Here is a 19,268-nt window from a genome sequence, read left to right as displayed (position 1 = left end):
TGAATAGAATAGAATAGAATTCAACTTTAGTGTCATTGTACATGTCACAAGTACAAGGCAACGGAATGCAGTTTGCATCCATCCAGAAAGTGCTTTAGCAATAATATAGATATATTACAGAATATAGATCTATTATAGGTATGTTACAATGTACACGGTATGAAGGTATATTATGAATATACTATAACTATAAGCATGTACAGGCTATAGCTGTAGTAATAATAATAATGGATTGGATTTATATAGCGCTTTTCATGGACCAGTACGGTAGTTATTGGTAGAGCAGAGCAAAGTAAAAAAAAAAAAAAAAGAAGTAAAAATTCAATACTAGCATGACAGCGTGGATACTTTGTTTCTATTATCTAAGTGATGTAATCCACTGTATTGAGTTAAATAAATTATTTTTTGGAAATGAAAAAAATCTATAGATACACCTTAAACATGAAAAACGTCTGAAACTTATTGCTGTCACATCTATTTTATTTATGGCCTATATCACATTTTAAAGAAAAGCACGTTTACATTCCAGGTCTCCACAAATTCCAGTTTCAAAATACAAGAAAAGCTGAAAGGTGTGTTTTGTTGCACTGACTAATAATTGTGGAAAGCAAAAATGTCAATACTTACCCTGTATTTACTTGATCCTGGATTGATACCAAAATTAGTACAACAGTAGTGATACACTTTCAGATGCCTTTTGTGAACTGTAATAAATCATCATCTCACTGTATACATGTTCTGATTAAGAAGGTGGAGACAAATATTCATTGTAGATTTGTTTTCTTACATATAAGAGGAGTTCTGCAAAGTCAGAGCAAATGAAAGAGACCATATTGACCAGAAATATTAATGGAAAATTGGTACCAGTATGGAGGAGGAGGTGAGAATGTTTCCCACCTTGGGACCATGCTACTTGGATTCAGAGTATTAGTCAGGCAGTAATGAGAGTTGGCTACTCTTCCCCTCATATATTACTACACAGAGTTGAGAGCCAGTGACTCTGGGTCACATACAGGACTTTGACTGTTTCTCAACCTGTAGACTTCTACATAATGGCAAATTGAAAATGGAAATAAATATTTAGACCTATTTGTCTAAATATTTTTTTAAATCTCATGTAATTTTCTTGTACTTTGTAATTTTTTCCAGTAGATGTGTCCCAAGTGTCTGCATTACACAGATAATGACTTGTGTATTAATAATACCTCCCTGTCAATTTCAATTTGGCTTGTCATCCATGTCCCTCTGTATGAGTGACAGATGCTGAGCAGACAATGGCCTGGATCCACAAACCAGTTTAATAGGATAGGTAGGTATTAGTGGTAAGACGCCCCCCTGCATCCAGGTTTACCAAATCCAGTGTGCCAAATCCACTGTGTGGCACATTGGATGGTACACAGTGGTTGCTGGAGATAACTGGACCTTTTTTCAGAATCTTTTAGGAAAAAATAAGGTAAAATTTGACCCACCAACATCAGTTTAATTGAAGATGCACCACTTGTGATGTAAAGCTCTAAAACTCAGAAGTTTCCAGGGACTTTCTGCAAACCTCTCTACTTCTTAGTTTGGTTGTTTGTTTCTCACAAAACTACTGTTTTTGTGTCTGAACTGTCCTCACACTGTTTATACAGGTGTGTTTCAGTTCTGCCGTCTTCATCTTTAAGCCTTTGGAGTCCTCCCTCTCATCTCTTCTCCTCTCTCACAGCCAGAGCACAGCATCGTCCCCCGCGGCCTCGTCGCTCTCCTTCCCCTACCCCCCCGGTGAGACCTGGTAAGATTCCCCCGCTGCAACCATGGTGGTAATGAAGATGAAGTTCCCCTTTCAGAAAAGGGTGAAGCTAGCCCAGGGACTGTGGATCCTGTCTTGGTGTGCCACAGTTGCTGGGGCCACGACCTTCACCCTGGGGTGCATCCTCAAGACGGAGCTCCGCAGGAGGGCAGAGGTACTTAAAATTTGACCTCCTAGAGTGAATACTTTCTTATACTTTTTGAATTTACCCATTTTTGTCATGTAGGATGCCTGAAAATTACTACTGGGTAACTACTATTTGCATGAAATGTAGTATTAAGAGTATGCATAGTTACTGTAACTGTGTGTAATGGGAAGAAAGTCATTAAAATTATTGTTGTCTGCAATGATAACTATTACAAATAATGTCAAATAATAAACCACTAATAAGTGCTAATATTTCTAATCTCACATCAAATTGTGCATTAAATATCAGGGACGATATATTTAATTGCCTGAAGAATCTGATTACACGCTATAATACCAGGTGTGAATATTCCTGAGTACACTCAACAAATGCCTTCTGTGTTGGGTTTTAACTGTAGACACTAGATTTTCAGGGAAAATGCAAAAGGAAAAAGTCTTAGAGGATAAATGAAATCTCCGTGCTAATCGGCAATCAACACACCTGTGACCCACTTTGGATCCTGACTCATCATTTCATAAATTAGGCTCTGTCAGTCTTAATTACCCTAATCCCTACTGCTACTTAAAGCTGTCACCATAGCTTTGTATGATCAGTTTTATTATAACACACACTTGGAATGATTGAAAAATGCAAAGAAAATATTATCTTATTATGTAGATTACAGTAAAGGTTTAATCCAATCATCAGAGAACGTTTGACTGAACACAAGACTTTGTTGTGTTTTCAAAATTGAACTATTTTCTTAAATTTCCATTTTACCAAAATGAATCTCTGCAGATGTTAGTTTGCTTGACATATAGCTTCAGGAAATGTGCTCTACAAACATGTTCCATTGGAATCACATTGGTTTACCAAATACGTAAACCAAAGACAAACCAAAGACAAATAGTGCAGCATTCAGTAGAACCTCACTACCTTATTTAAAAGGGAAGTGGCTGCAATTTCATGCAGTTGTGGTGTTTGTGTCTGTTCTGTATGGTAGAAGTGGATAACAAACTGAGTTCTGAGTTACTAAATGTACGACAGGTATCCTTGAACGATACGTTTAAGCCCCAGCTGCTTGTGGCTCATACATTCTGGTCTAGTTTTTCATTATGAGATTTAGCATCTGACAGTAATACTGACAATATGTTTTATTTCTATATATATTTACACACATTTACAAATTGACGTCTCTTCATAAATAAAGGTGGAATCCTTTTAAGCCTTCTAAGCCTCATCAACGCATGTTGTGATGTCAAAAATGTTAACTTTCATATCAGGACTGTACTCTCCGCATTAGTGTCTATATATTCAAAATAGTAGGCATTGGAGAAGAACAGTCTGACTTATTAGAGGAGAAAAAATTGGTTAAAAAGTTTACATATACATGCAATTATGTTTATGGCTGTGAACATAAGCTCTCTGGACATTTTATTAGACATTCACCTGACACAACTGCTTTTTGCTTTTAAGAACTGACTTAATTATTCATAGCAAAGTTTCAACATGGTGCTGGAAACATTCCTTAGAGAGCTTGGTCCATATTGACATGATAGCATCACACAGTTATTGCAGATTTTTTTGGCTGCACATCCATGACTTGAATTTTGGTGTTGCATCACTCCCAAAGGTGCCAGATTAAGATCTGGTGGCTGTGGAGACTGTTTGTGGACAGTGAACATTATCATGTTCAAGAAACCAGTTTGGGATTATCTAAGCTTTGTGACATGGTGTGTTGTCCTGTACAAGGCCACAGCCGTCAGAAGATGGGTACACTGTGATTATAAAGGGATGGACATGGTCAGGAGCATGTAAGCTTTGGGGTTTAAACCATGCTCAGTTGGTACTGAGGGGCCCAAAGTGTGCCAAGAAAATATCCCCACATCATTACAACCCCAAAACAACAAAGTAAATCATTGATACAAGGCAGAAAACGAGACTCACCCGACCAACATTTTTCTAGTCTTCTAGTGTTCAATTTTGCAGAGGCCATGCAAATTGTAGCCGCAATTTCCTGTTCTTAGCTGACAGGAGTGGTACCTGATGTGGTCTTCTGCTGCTGTAGCCCATTGCTTAAATGTGTTGTGCACTCAGAGATGCTCTTCTGCATACCCTGTCTGTAACAAGTGTTCTTTTTTCAGTTACCATTCCTTACCTATCGGATTGAGGTAGTCAGGCCTTTCTACTTAAACCTTTAGTATCACAGAGACATTTTCAGTGTGAGCTGAAGCTCACTGGCTACAAGCAATTTTCAGTCATGGTTGTGTAGAACCCCCCCCCCAGTATATCAGCATTTTCTGAAATACTCAGACCAGGCACCAACAACCAAGTCACTTAAGTCACCTTTCTTCTGATGCTCAATTTGAACTTGAGCAAGTGATCTTGACCATGTCTACATGCCTAAATGAACTGAGTTGTTGCCATGTGACTGGCTACTTAGGTATTTTTGTTAACAAGTAGTTGAACAGGTGTACCTCGCAAAGTGGCTGGTGAGTGCGATTTTCATAGAATTTCATACTTCACTAATTTTGTTTATTTGTTCTGCATAATTATTGAAATAAATTTGAATGGTTTAATATTCCATACATTGCTGTGTGACTCACTTTCAGGTAATGGATAACCAAGACATTCATATTGTGCCGAACACCCTCATGATTGTTGGTCTCGCCTCCTTGGGCATCAACTACTTTGCATCAAAGATCTGTCAGGATGCCCTGGACGCTGGGCGATTCCCTCGCTGGAAGAACTTCTTGAAGCCCTACTTTGCCGTCTCTTGCTTCTTCACCGTGCTCATGCTGCTAGCTGTCATCATGAGCTACGCAATGAAGGGCAGTCTGGAGTCTTCTCTAAAGGCTGGCCTGAGGAATGGCATCCGCTTCTACAAGGATACAGACACACCAGGCCGCTGCTTCCAGAAGCAGAACATCGATCGTCTGCAGATGGAGTTTCAGTGTTGTGGGAACAATGACTTCAGGGATTGGTTCGAGGTCCAGTGGATCAGCAACCGCTACCTTGATTTCAGCTCTAAGGAAGTGAAAGAGTAAGGGGCTGGAGGGTAGTGGGTTTCACATTTGTGCATATTCTTAAAAAATGAAAGAGTTTGGATTGAAAAAGTGTGACTAAAGAAAACAATCATGTGGTAACAGTGTTAGTAATCCCTCATTTGTTTCTATAGCCGCATCAAGAGCAACGTGGATGGCCGTTACTTGGTAGATGGAGTCCCATTCAGTTGCTGTAACCCCAGTTCTCCACGGCCGTGCATGCAGTATCAGCTTACCAACAATTCAGCTCACTATAACTATGATTACCAAACCGAGGAGCTCAACATCTACCTCCGGGGGTGCAGAGAGGCTCTGGTCAACTACTACATGGGCCTGATGAACACAATTGGGGCTGGAGTTCTGTCAATCTTCCTCTTACAGGTAAGCCCGACAATGATTTCAGGCAGAGATTGTGGTGCCACAGCGAGCTTGTAATTTATAAAATGTGAGACATACAACACTGGGTTTTAAAGAGCTTACCCTTGTCTAACTTGCTCCCCAATCGCTCTCACTTTTGCAGGGCTCTGTGCTGGTGAGTTTGCGCCTCCTGCAGACGGCCATGGAGGCAGTGGCAGGAAAGGAAAACACTGAAATCGAGACAGAAGGGTACTTGCTAGAGAAGGGAGTGAAAGAAACCATCATGGAGTACCTCGACCCTGTGCTGAAGTTCCTCCTGCTCAAAAACCAGGTCGAAGAAGGGAGTGCTGCAGCCACAACAACTCCTACCTAAACCACATTTTACATCAAACATCACGTGTAAATAACTTGTACAAGACGGCATCTAAGGAATGATTTCAATTTTTAAAAAAGAACACAAATAACAAATTTCTGTGAATTTCACAAATTTAGGGATAGTGTTTTTGTTTTTTTATTGTCAGATGACCATCCACCTATCTACTCTAATTCCCAGTCAAATTCTATCTTGGTGTCTTTATTGCCAGTAAATGTACCCATAGCAGCTATGATTAATCCAGTTTTCAGACACTTGTACTCCTTAAAATGAATAAGATGCTTAAAATAATGAGAACTTTTTTTATTGTCTATCACTTTTATTTTGCCTGTTATTCACTGCACAAGATTAACAAATTATTGATTGTTATATGTTTACAGTCCTACAAATATATGCAATTACCAATATTGCTTTTGAAAGTGGTTTGGATTATAATTACACACTCACAAGACTTGTTGGTCTCAAACACAATAAAGCAGTCACCCATCAATCAGAGGATAAACATTAATCGAAGAGCAAGTGTACAAAAATTATATATTTTGTGGAAGATGTAAAGCTGACTGTAGAGAGACATGAGGCACAATGCTCTGCTGCGCAACAGGATTATGAAAATAATATATAAAAGATGACTTATTAAAGTTTGAGGTTACTAAATGTCTCATGGAGTGGAGTTGTTTTCTTATTTTCTTTGTGATGTAAATACAGCACGCAGAGACATTAAAATACTTCACTTGTCACCTTCCATGACAGTGGCTGTGAGATAGCACTTTCTCCTCGCCTCTCTTCTCTCACTCAGTAAAAGGAATCAGATTACAAAGGCTGATTAATCGTTGTCAGTAATGCAGTGAAAGCCATCGAGTGTGTCCTCTGTTCTGACACCTTAGCTGCCAAATCCCATTAGTTAATACCCAGCCTGCTGCCTTAGCAGTTAGACGCCTGCGTCAGGTGGCTGGCAGATGAACGGTGAACCATATGAAGGCTTTGTCTCCTTATACAAATTTGAAAAGGTGAAAAATAATAATACTGAGACTGGTAAAAGGGAAGACTGGTAAAGCTGAGAGATAATCATTCAAACACAAAGTTATATAGGCATGCCAATATGTAATGTAATGCATTTCCCTAAAACTGTACAAGGCAGTTTATTAAAAAAAAAAAAAAAAAATCACTTTACTGTTTACATACATGCCTTTTTTGCACATTACAAATTGCAGTATTTCCATCATGTTATTTACACCTATCAGGCATAATTGATTATCTATTCATCTTGGCAAGAGTTATTGTGTGGGATAAATTAGGGAGCAAGTGAACATTTTGTCCTCAAAGTTGATGTATTAGAAGCAGGGAAATGATGCGAATGTAAGGATTTGAGAGAGTTTGATAAGGTTTGATCAGTTCCCCGGGTCTCAATCCAGTTGAGCATCTGTGTGACGTTCAGGGCAAACAAGTTCGATCCATGAAGGCCCCATGCCGCACCTTACAGGACTTAAAGGATCTGTTGCTAACATCTGGGTGCCAGATACCACAGCACACCTCAAGGGGTCTAGTGGAGTCCATGCCTCCATGAGTCAGCAAAAGGGTGACATGTGACAAACACAACTTTAGGCAGGTGGTCATAATGTTATGCCTGGTCGGTGTATATTTAGAGTCACTGTTTTTAAATCTGTTGAAAAGATTCATGACTCTTTATTGTCATTATGCAAGGATAACATAATTATGGCAATACTCCCTGACATGGTGCATTAAACTTAAATAACAGGTCAATATACTGCCAAGGATATATACACATACAATTTAAGAAGTCTATGAATATGGGAAAATACAATGGGTGATATTAAACTGTGAGTAAATGCAATCCAATAAATACCACTTTGTGAGACATGGGTTGAGACTGTATCAGATCAAAGTTGATTCATGAGGACGTCTGAAGCTGTGACTGCGTGGAATCGATTGTATTACCGTGGCTGTAATCTGTTTTTCGCAGGTAAATTTAATGACACTCAGCAGATAAACAGAATTAATCCGCTGCCTGCTGAAGTACAGCTGCGATTACGTTTCAGTCACGTGACGGGACGACGCACTCTCTGACGTTCGCCTCATTTTTCCCCGTCATTCTGAGGATCAAATATTTTTGACCCGATCTCATGTGAACGACTTCAAAGTGTACACTCTATGTCAGTCAGTGAACTTTCAAAGTACCTCCAGATGGAACATGTATGGATATTCGCTTCCAGTTGCCTCCGCGACTGTTTAATTTAGAAATATTTGAATTGCTGTGGTTAAAAAAATCTTCTAGCTTGGCTGTCACACCCAAGTAATGAGGAACGGGTTAGAATAATCAAGTCGTTCGGGAGTCGCAAAATTTGAAACTGTTGCAGCTGCTAGAAGAGCTAGTTCAGGGTAGCTGGGAAGCTGTGGTGAGGGCAATAACAGCGGGTTTTTAATAGTTGGTGTACTTGGCCACAGTATTTACAAAATCAACAGGATCCCATCTAGAGAAGCGAGTGGACGGAAACTTATAGGAACTGGCAGGTAGGTGGACAACAGAGACATTGGAACATAGTAGTTTCATCACTTGCTATTAATAGTGGGTCACTCTGTTAAACAAAACACACACAAAGTTAGCCAATGGGCCAGATAGCTTCGGCATCTAAATTGTTTCCTACTGGCAGATAAATGAAGCGCATTAACACGTCTAAAATGATCGCAGTGACGTCCAGTGTTGGTAATATTTCCGATGCCTAGCTTATTTAGCTAGCACGGTGTTTTCAACTGCCTTTTAGCTAATAGTCTACGCAATTCACTTTTTGTGTGTTGAGTTATTCTCTATAATGTCACACAAATTTAATCCCCGGCTGAGTTTGGGGCAGCCCTGTTAAAACTGGGGAGCTAGCTATTGTTTTATCCACGGGCGGCGAGATGTTGCCCGTTTCAACGACGCCCGTGTTTGTTGTCTCTCTGTAACGGTATGAAGGCTGTTCTAGAAATGATCGAAACCACGTTAAAAAGCGTAACAGTAAAATGTTGGTGCTCACGGAGCACTGCAGTTGAACAGGGTGAGGTCAGCAGTCGACTGACTGGGATGTAGTGATCGTATAGGATCATTCTCGGGTTAAAAACACGAGGTGGCGCTGGGTTATGTATTGAACCCTGACTTTTGTTTTGAACAAAATATAATAGAAAGAGCACCAAGTGGAATAAAGTGATAAAGATGCACCCCCTATTATTGTAGGGTCTACCTTACAATATAAAGCTCCTTGAGGCGACTGTTCTTGTGATTTGGCGCTATATAAATAAAATTGAATTGAATTCCTGCTGGTCTAGTTATCTCTGAAGAGGTTACTTAGCTGTAATGCTTTGTTTAGAGATATATTATGTGGCTATTCCCAAGCTATTACACACATGTGTAAGAATGTCAGTATAAGCAGCACACACGCCTACACCGCTTTGCTGGCATTTCCTTTTAGTATACTGTTGATGAATAACTTGAGAGTCCATTTGGGTTGGGAGTGGGACTGTAATATATTGCAGGTGTGCTGCCTCTGTTGCCACTTCTGTGTTCAACTGCGACGTGTTTGTGTTCCTCAAGTGCAGTTTACAGTATTGTTTTGATTTTCACTCCTGGTGATTGTTTTGTCTCACCCATCAGACACTTGGGTACATTTCTAGCCATCCCTTCCCGTTGCATTGCTCCTCCCTGTAAAGTATCTTGTCGTGAGTCTGTGTTGTTACTCGTTTGAATTTTTGGTGTTTTCATTTCAGGTTAGAGATGGAAGGAGATGAGTGCAGTTTTCCTCCAGATTCATCAGATGATCACTCGCTAAGAGGAAGTGTGGCTTCCTCTGCAACACTATCTCGTGGTATGATGTCAAACAGTCTCACCCAGATTATTTTATCATGCAAAAAAACCCCAAAGTAGTTAATCTATTATTATTGTTTTTGTTATTAATCTTTTTGCTTATGTTTAATTATGTTTGTTCACACAGCTCAAGATGTGCTTATATACTTGTTTGGTGACAGTGCAGTACACTTAACTCTAGAAGGGCTCGGCACTGTCACCGTGCAAGAGCTGGGCCGCAACGTTCGTGAAGCTCTCCATACTCCTGAGTCTGTACAGGATGTTTTTGCCTTATGGCTTTGCTCTCCACTGCTCGGTTAGAACCCTTTCCCTCCTCCTCATATTTCTATCACTTAACTGTATTATGTGATATCACTTGATATGAGTAAAACATGTTGCTGTATAACTTTTTTCCTCACTCCCTATCTTCAGAACTGCAGTTAAAGACGAGGCATCAACCGTACAAGTTGTGTCGGCAGTGGCACGACTTGCTGTATCGCTTCACCGAGGCTTCAGAGGAAGACATTTCACAAGGTCAGAGTTTTGACTTGCGTGCGCCACCAAACACTGGACTAAAGAAAAGCTGTCAACGCAAGAAATCTAGTTTCTGTAATGAAAGCATGACTCGAACTTTGTACGGGAAATGGGTGTTGCAGTGTACAAAGAGATGAAAGGAAAGATAATGGCTTCTGCTGCTGAGTGGTAGATTATTCTTGTAAATCCTTCCTAATAAGATAAAGTAAAGCTTTTTGCTTACGGAGTATGCCCTCTTGTTGCCATAAATCTTACAATTAAACAGCTGCAATCCTCTACAGACTGAAGAATGTTATTCTATAGTTTCTAATACACTGTAGTTACCAATGAGCTGCATGTAAACATCAGTCCAGTCTAGTAATTGGCACTCTCTGTTTGCCTTAAGCTGACTTCTGTCACCAGCCTGGTTTTCTGCCTCCAAACAAAGCATTTTTACGTGCTGACAACAGCTTGTTTCTTTTTCTGCAGCTGTTTCCTCTTTATTTCTAGCTTACTTATACGTTAATGGTGGTTGCTGGCTTACTCGAGGTAAATAATGGATAAAAGGGCTGTCAGGTTTGCTTGGATGCGATAAAAGAGAAACATGGAAAAGGAGGCATTGACATGAACTGCTGTTGTTGAACAGGAAAAGAAATGACTGAAACGGGTAGAAAATCAAAGTGAATATGGAACAAGCATTTGGAGGAAGAGAAAAACAGACGTTATATTCCACACTTTGAGAGATTATGTGATCCTTTTAGGATTACAGCAGTTCTTATGAGCTAAATCATTAGCATCCCTTAGCATATGTTATGCAGAACAGAATAGCAAAAGTTTTTACAGTTAGTTACTGCTTGTGTTAAGTACAGCACATTTTAAAAGAGTTGCAGGTGGGGTAAGAGGCACTGACTCAGTCTGCTGTTTTTTGTTTCTTTTTCTGTTTGTTTTTTTGTCCTAAAACCTCCCCCTCAGAGACGATCAGCCCACACGTTTGCAGTGTGGCAGGTGCTTTTAGTCTACAGTGACAGCTTTCCTCTAATAAAGCATAAAAAGTATCACACAGGTATTGTATAATCCCTTAAAAGCTGTTACTTTTCCTGTGGAGTAAATTCCACCCACGGTACAGGACTGTGAGCCACAGCAGAGTGGGCTTGAGGGGACTCACATTGTCTTTCTACCCTCACTCCTCCACACTGGATGATGAGGCTGATTGTCATCCAATGTGGACTTGAATACTTCGCGAAACAGTAAAGCATGATTGTCCTCTGCCTTTTTACAGATGAACCATGTCTCCAGTACAGGCGCAGTGTGTTTTATCCGAAATCTAAAGAGCTGCAGGTATTCTTAACTCTGCTACAACTTTCACTAATCTTAGAATGGTGAAAACGGTGTTATACTCCAGGGGTAACAGAGGTCTGCATTTCATTTTTTTGAAGATTTTGTCTAATTTATTGACTTCACATAGCTTGTTAAAACTAACAGTGTTTCCTTGTGTTACACACATAGCAGCAAATTAAAGTTGATGACTCATAAGATTATGTCAAATCAAATCAAACGAAGCTAAATGAAATACAAATTTTGACTTAATTAGACAAAAACTCTTTTTCAATTTCAAATTTAATGTGCTTACTGGGAGTTACTGTCTCACTCCTGTGCAGATACAAGAGGAGGGAGTGTTGCGACTTCTTTATGAGGAAGCCAGGAGCAACATCCTCACCGGTCGATACCCCTGCGACCCTGAGCATTGGACTAGTCTTGGAGCTTTGTCTATTGCTCTCGATGAGGGAACTAGTCTGGACAGCCAACAGTTTACGACAACTATAAGGTGAGAAGCAACTGCTCATAAATAACTACACATGATGATGCTAGGGGGAATTTGTTTATGTTTCATGTGCCTGAAAGAAAAAAATATTGGCCGATATGTCTTAAGTCTTATATCAGTTGTGCTTCTGGGTCCGAAATTGTAGTTTTGGGGGGGTAAGTTGTGAGCTACAAGCTTAAGGAATGGTTAGATTTTGTCAGTTTCAGTCATTTATCTACAGGACAATGACAATTTGAAAGCAATTGCTTCTTTCTACTTCACTTATATCTTCCTCTTTACATAATAGAAAAGGAAGAAATCAGTCCCCAGACCCTACTGATGTTTATTTTATGTGTTTTGTTAGTGGTCTGGCAACATTCAGTCATTGCCTTATTCACATTATGTACCCTCCACCTAAAGTATTTAAAATAATTTTTGCTTAAGGCCTTGGTAATTTAGTGGGATTCATTTTTCTTAAAACACATTTCTTAAAGCATAGATAGAAGAGAAGGAAACTGCAGAGTCAGTGAGGTTAATACATATCTGTGAAAGTGAGCCAGTTGCGTGCCATTTCAGAAAAGTAATCCTTGCTTAATCCTAGTTTTTCCCAGTATTCTACTCTGTGTATGTTTGCTCTTGCACTTAGAGAATGTGCTCATACACGTTCACACAGACTTTGCAGTTTATGCAAAATGAAACAGTATCTCTCTTCCATTTATTTATAAAGAAATGGTCGATCTGCCTTTCATAAATCTGTCAGACTCGGAGATGATTCCTTTCTACTGCACAGCCTAATGTAGTAGAAAAAATAAACAATGTAAAAAGCACCACCCAAACCATTTCCCACAGCCTGCATATTCCTCAATTAGGGATCTGATAGACTGAGTAGCTTTGAGTGCTTCACTACAGTCTATGACAATGTGATGCAGTCCTGTAAAAGGTACACAGATACTGTGAATAAGGTCAGTAGTCCTTTTGTTTGAGAAGCTTTTTTTATATTAACAGTTGCCTGAACACTGCAGTGTTTTTCTAAGTACTTGTTGGTGTGCAGGTGGGATAAGGCATTTCTAATGACAACATTCATCATTGGTTTCTTCTCTGTCAGGTTGTCTAAGAGTCACTGCAAGTGAAATACTACAAATTGACACTGCACATACAATACAGCATTAGGTATATTATTATTATTAGTGTAACCTATCTACTCTTAGAAGCATCTTACAGGCACCCACAGCTACACAAAAACATGCATATTTATAGACTTTTTAAGGAAGTCTTTGCTTATGGAGTTGCAAAATCCTACTGTGTGTTTTTATCTGGTGTCTGAACTTCCTGCCTGCTGTTTCAAAGCAATTTACTGACTGATCCATAAGTTTTATACTACGAAAGATAATCTGATGTTCTTACTGCATAAACATAAACAATAATGCTGCACCCCAACCAGTTTAAAAATGAGACGAGATACTTGCTTTGTCCTCTACATAAAACATTCACGTTAACTGTCCAAAGTAGAACAAAATAGATTCCTATGATGGCCGATGACGAGACAAAGCCGGGCAATTCTTTGAGGCATGTTTATGGGTTATTTTAAATATAGATGCTCTCATCAGAAGATTTCTACATAATTATATAAAAAAGATTCTGTAAAGGAAGTAGTCCTCTTGCACTTAAGGAGCGTGTTTATCTAAGAATGTGAGTGGTAGCATTTAAGGAGGAAAGGTCAAAAACTAGAGCTATGCTCTAAACAATTTAATTGGGAGATGAGTGCATTTTGTCCTTTGGTCTCACAAAAAGTCACAGTAAGACGTGCTGCGAAGAACATTAAAATGAGACCAACATGAAAGGAAGAAAGATTGACAGTTGGGTAAATTAGGAAAGAGGAGCAGACGAGAGAAAATACTTCACAGATCCGATGCAAACCTCTGTCCTCTGTTTTCCACAGGGAGAAGAAGCTGTCTTCTTATCTGCCTGCACATGTCACCATGGGGAGCGGAGGCTTGTTCTCTACTTTGCGAGGGAAGTCAAGCCGTCAGGTCGGGCTGGAGCAGAACCTTTTTAAGGAGTACAGTAAGATCTGCACATCTGCTGGAAGCTCTCCCGAGCCCACGCAGCTCCTACACCAGTACCTCAACACTTGTCACACGCTGCCTTATTATGGGTATGATGTAGCATAATGACACATTTTTGCATTGTATTTTTCCACAGAAGGCAAATGATTAACTTTAAATGTGAAAACAGGTGCGCTTTCTTCTTTGGGGAGATTGACAAACCAGCGCAGGGGATCCTGCAAAGAGGAAAACGTAAAGCTGTCAACATCGGGATCTGCCTGGAAGGTGTTTATGTGATGGATGTCAAAGAGAAGGTGAGCAGTGATTCACACCTTTTCTAAAACAGCAGCCACACTTGCTGTGGTTCTCACTCTGTTTCTGTTCCTGTTTTGGAAATGTTTTCCCGCAGCACGTGCTGCTTGGCCTGCGCTTTAGTGAGCTCTCCTGGGACCACAGCTACCCCGAGGAGGAGGGGGATTCACACATCCTGTGGCTGGAGTTTGACGGAGATGAAGACGGCACTCCTGTCAACAAGTTGTTAAAGATCTACTCAAAACAGGTAAGAAACTTTTTCCATCCATCCATCTGCTCATCCAGGGCTGAGGCATTGTGGCAGCAGCCTTAGCAGAGAAGTCCAAACCTCCTTTGTGTTCCCCTCGCTACCTCCTTCAGCTCACCCAAGGGAAACACTGAGGCATTCCCAGGCCTTGGGGAATCTTCTTGGTAGGACATGCTCAGAATATCTCAGTTTCTAGTAGACATCCTTGTCAGCTGGCTCCTTTTGATACAGTGGAGTAGCAGCTCAACTCTGAGCCCTGAACTCCTCACCCTATCTTTAATGGAGAGGTCTACGCCCATTTGGAGAAAGCCTCTATCCACTATCCTCTGTGCTCAACTACTGACGCCAGCTGTTTGAAAACTTTTTATGAAATTAAAAAAATAATATGGTGTGAATATCTCCACTTTCTTTGCTCTATTCAAGCATGTCTTATGGCTGTCAGCTGTAGTCCTCTGACGCAGTTTCAACTGAGATGTTTTCAACTTGGACAAAAGATGCAGTCACTTGTCAAGAACACCTGCTGTTTGTGAGATTTCCAGGATTGAATGAAGCAGCTGTTCATATTTATGTTTAGATGAGTGTTACAATTGATATAGGTGCTGAAGCCTAAAAAATATCAAGTCATTTTTGTGCTTCAGGTTTATCATCCTCATTCGGTGAACGTGGCACCAAAAAGTTGTTACCTAATAGTAAAAGCATTATTACCATAATCACCAGGCTCTAAGCAGGGCTGTAGGATATGACGAAATATATCGGAAGATGGAATTAAAATGCCCGTTGTTTCATATTAAACTGTTGTTTATTTTGTGCTGTCACACGCACACTGTTTACTGCAAAACAAATCAAAGAGCTCGTTCCTAAACGAGGGGCTACTTCTGTAGCACATACATAGTTGTGTTGTAAAAAGTCTGACATGGACCAAAAAACTATACTTTGCAAAATTATACCACAAACCAGTCCCCACCACAGACTCCGACAAAACAAACCTGTTCTAGCACCTATGCAAGGATCACATGAAAGAGTATGGAGAGGGTTCACGAATGAGAAGCAAAAAAAGAACTGTTAAGTGCTCAAAATAAAACGGAGTCAAGTGTTAGAACATCACAAAGATGGAAGGAGATAATTATTGCTTTTGCAGCTATTGCAACTTTTATCTATAAAGACACGGTCCTAACTTAGAATGTCGAGAAACAGGGATTTCTAAATTGGTCAAAACACTTGACATGTCCAGCCGAAAACACTTCACACAAGTCCAGTTGCCTCATTTATATTATGAGTGTCGGGCCAAAACATTGGAGGAAATCTATAGTGTGTCATGCTAGACTGCAGCATCAAATGTAAGCACAGTGCACTTCATCCGAGACCGGACACACTGCAGTCAGTGTTTGCAGACGTGCTGTTTTCCTGAGGACCATGCAGGGGAAATGTTAGCCAGAGCCCTCAGGGAGGCTCTCGAGTCATGGGGACTGTGTGAGGGTCATCTAGTATGTGCCACAAAGGATGATGCCTCATAAGACCCATATTTATTTTGTTTAAAGTGTTTATTAGCCTTATGTAGTTTTTAGTGTGCATTTGCATTTCATATATGTTGTGAGTATTTTATGTTGGGTCTTTAGTCATTTGATATTGAAAAGTGTCATATGTCAAACATATGTCAAGATGTCATACATAAAAGCACAAAAATAATCACGTATGAATGAGTACTGTTCATTTTTTATTAATTAATTTAAGTGTAAAAAAGAATTTGTACTTTATGTGTGGCGATTATATAAACTATTCACTGAATTTACAGAAAATGCACTATATTGTGGTGAAGTAGTGACTTCTATTGTGATATTAGATCCCCCACCCCTAAGTCTTAGGACGTCTGTGTTCTGTAATAGGCCATTAAACGGCAGACTACAGCAGACTCAGTTCTGATTTTTTTTTCTTCCCCCTCCAACAAGGCGGAGCTCATGAGCGGCTTCATCGAGTTCTGCGTGGAGCTTAAGTCTGCGTCCGAGGGAGCAGCTGCAGCCGAGATGGACGGCGGGGTGAGTTTGTCACAGCAGCCCGGCGGACAGGAAGAAAGGAGCAAGAATGGGCGTGGCGGAAGGCGCGGGATGCTGCACAGGCAAGGCAGCGTTGTGTGCAGCCGAGTCCAATCGCTCAACACCATCAGCTACGTCGATGACGGTGAGGGCCACACTTGTTTAACAGCAGTTATCCTTTCTGGAGGTAGCTCCTTCTGTGCCGTTTCACAGTGTCAGAGATTTTTTTTCAGCCTTTGTTCATTTTTGTGTTTTTGTTTTTTTGCTTGTTTTTTTTTTAGGAAAAGAAATCAAACGCTTGAAGCCCAAGAGAGCTGCGTCTTTCTTCGCCCGACAGGCGTCTGCAGTGTCGTACTCTGCAGTGCAAACAGAGAGTCTGGAGCAGGGTTAAAGCCGCCCATCAAATCTGACCCGATCCTCTCAGAGACCAAATCTGAACATTTTACACTGAGATTTAAAACAAAACAAAAAAAACGGAGAGACTTACTTTGAGCTTGAGACACTTATCTGCTAATATATGAACATGTAAAGGACCAAATGACAGCGATCCAAGTGTGAGTGACAATATTTATCTTCTGAAGTTGTGTACATTAAGCGAGTACAGTAATGTGAAAAAAGATCTAGCAGCTATGCTTCCAAGGTTCAACTGAAGTGGCTGTTCCTTAAACAGCCTATTATAAAGATCATATGATGAATAAGTGTGAGACAAGCCTTATAATAATCTTCAAACAGTGACTCCAGTCAATAACTGTTTTTGACCTTTCTGCAGCGCTCTGGAAGCGGATTTACTGCTATTATTCAAACATGTTGCACCTCAAATGAGTATAACCACTGCATTACCTCTACTCATCTTATCGGGGATTGAGCATTAAGAATATTTAAAGCTTTCGTAACTCCACTTCAGACTTTTAAGCGATACCACAAACGGCAACAGTCAGCATGACAAACATTTTTCAGGGGACTATCTAAGGGTGCATTTCCGCTATTCTGCTTTTTTCAAACTGCCAGTGCCTTGATCTCTAGAAAGGGTGAAGCCACTTCAGAAAAAGTAGAAACGTTTCGCGTCCGGCTATCCTGACCATAAACAATCCTTATGGGAGCACATTGGCTGTGTTGTGGAGGACTTTTGTAAGTACAGGAGTTTTTGACAAAGTCAATATTAAGCGATATCTGCAGCTAGTTTGAAAGAGGTGGCACGACCGACCTGCTTTAAAAAATGTGAGTTTTAAAACTTCTTGTTAAAGAAGCTGCAACTCTGTAGTCACAGTATCAAGTGTTTAAATGGATATGCACTAATAAAAGAATCGAATTAAAGCTATAAAACTGTAGAACCTGTGTAGGAAAAAATATATTCATCTAAAGATCATCCAGCACTGCTGCACCATGCTTGTATTCAAATGTTAAATTTCAAAGCATGGACGATTAGTACAAGCGATCTCTCGGCACACAGTCTAACCTGACTGTTGGACCTGATGGGCAAGAAAACTGATGCAATACTGTTCTTGTGCAACTTCTGACATGACAGAAGGTAAATTGAAAGTGTAGACATTAAAGAAACTAACTGTTGTTTTCTGCAAACACGGTCACTGTTGACATCATTGGGGGGAAAAAAGGCCTTGTTTTCAGCTTTACGACAATTCGAAGAATTTCATTACTAGATTATTAGATTTATATAGCATTAAAACAATTTCTGCTTCACTTTATCTCCAAAAGCTACCCAATCTGTTGACCCAGTTGTCACTAGAGAGCGACTGTGTGTTCTGAACACAAAACAAGGACCAAGTTGTGGCCACACTGTTGAAAATCTTAAGTCTTTCCACCAAAGCAAGCCTGCCTGACATGCTGCAACCAAGTGTATGCTACCTTAACGCTGCAGAGACAGATTTTAGCCTCCAGCACTTGGCAGAGTCCCCCGGGTGTCACTCTGAACCCCACCCTAATGCTAACGGAGGCAGTTTCTGTCTCCACATCTCTATAATAGCGCCTTCCACTTGAACACGTGCCCTTGTTGGAGATGTGGCGGCACATGCGGTCTATTCTTCCCGACTCTCCTCAGCACGCAAACGGCAGAATGTTCTTACTTTTCTATGCTTCGACTTGTGTATCAGCTGCTGTCTGTATACTAATGGCAGCAGCTCAGTATGTTGTTGCGAACAAACACTATGCATGTCACGTTGTAGGATAGGCATTCCGACAGTCTACACATCATGTGATGCTGCACTTGTTAATACTAATACACTGTTTCTAAACATTTTACAGCAGGAGATTTGTTTTGTATTGTTTGTTAGCTTTTATGAGAGAACATTTTTACTTTCTTTTGGTTTGTTTTCATGTACTTGCCAGTGTTTGTATATGTGAATGAAGAAATAAGTCTCAAACACTTTACAGAAGCTTAAAGTGCCTTTTTTGTTTCTACTAAGTTAACATATAAATTACTGTTTTGGTGCATTGAAACCAGAAAATGGACAGTTGTGGTATTGCTATGGTTTAAAATGATGTATTTCCTTTATGTTATCTGATGTGAGTATATTTGAGTAACTGGATGGCGGATGTTGAACGGTGTACTGTAATTCCTCTCGGTTGTCAGCTCGGCCTTCATTAAAATTATGGGATGATGCAAAGTGGCCCCGTTTTTCTGAACATACCTGTCATCAAATATTCCTTCCTCAGTGCTGCTGCTTAAGTGTACTAAAGCCATATTTTAACCAACATGTTATTCTTCATATGATTTAATAACATAACTTCATGCAAACTTCTCATCAGTATTTCTGTGGCATTTTGTTTTACTTTAACAC

General features: G+C 40.1%; 2 protein-coding genes across 3 annotated transcripts; both read left to right on the top strand.

The window, feature by feature from the left end:
• The first annotated feature begins 1,344 nt into the window (after positions 1 to 1,344).
• On the top strand, positions 1,345 to 6,344 carry rom1a (retinal outer segment membrane protein 1a). 2 transcript variants are annotated; one of them, XM_084941869.1, is made up of 5 exons: positions 1,345 to 1,453; positions 1,706 to 1,943; positions 4,529 to 4,959; positions 5,095 to 5,341; positions 5,481 to 6,344. In XM_084941869.1, the coding sequence occupies exons 2-5, from the start codon at positions 1,794 to 1,796 to the stop codon at positions 5,688 to 5,690; spliced, it is 1,038 nt and encodes a 345-aa protein (XP_084797995.1). In that variant the 5' UTR covers positions 1,345 to 1,453; positions 1,706 to 1,793; the 3' UTR covers positions 5,691 to 6,344. The 2 variants fall into 2 exon arrangements, with proteins under 2 accessions (XP_084797995.1, XP_084797996.1); XM_084941870.1 differs by lacking the exon at positions 1,345 to 1,453 and adding an exon at positions 1,479 to 1,631.
• Positions 6,345 to 7,777: 1,433 nt separating this feature from the next.
• frmd8 (FERM domain containing 8) lies at positions 7,778 to 19,094 on the top strand. The gene is made up of 11 exons (XM_084941868.1): positions 7,778 to 8,219; positions 9,450 to 9,547; positions 9,674 to 9,841; positions 9,958 to 10,059; positions 11,318 to 11,376; positions 11,697 to 11,863; positions 13,779 to 13,994; positions 14,075 to 14,198; positions 14,294 to 14,443; positions 16,390 to 16,618; positions 16,755 to 19,094. Exons 2-11 carry the CDS (start codon positions 9,457 to 9,459, stop codon positions 16,862 to 16,864), a joined length of 1,416 nt encoding a protein of 471 aa, XP_084797994.1. The 5' UTR covers positions 7,778 to 8,219; positions 9,450 to 9,456; the 3' UTR covers positions 16,865 to 19,094.
• Positions 19,095 to 19,268: the final 174 nt, after the last annotated feature.

Source organism: Perissodus microlepis, chromosome 10 (assembly GCF_051167445.1).
Source record: "Perissodus microlepis isolate ML-2025 ecotype Zambia chromosome 10, ASM5116744v1, whole genome shotgun sequence".
Lineage (NCBI taxonomy): Eukaryota > Metazoa > Chordata > Actinopteri > Cichliformes > Cichlidae > Perissodus > Perissodus microlepis.
The sequence above is the reverse complement of the archived record's forward strand: the minus strand, read 5'-3'. Positions and strand labels throughout refer to the sequence as shown.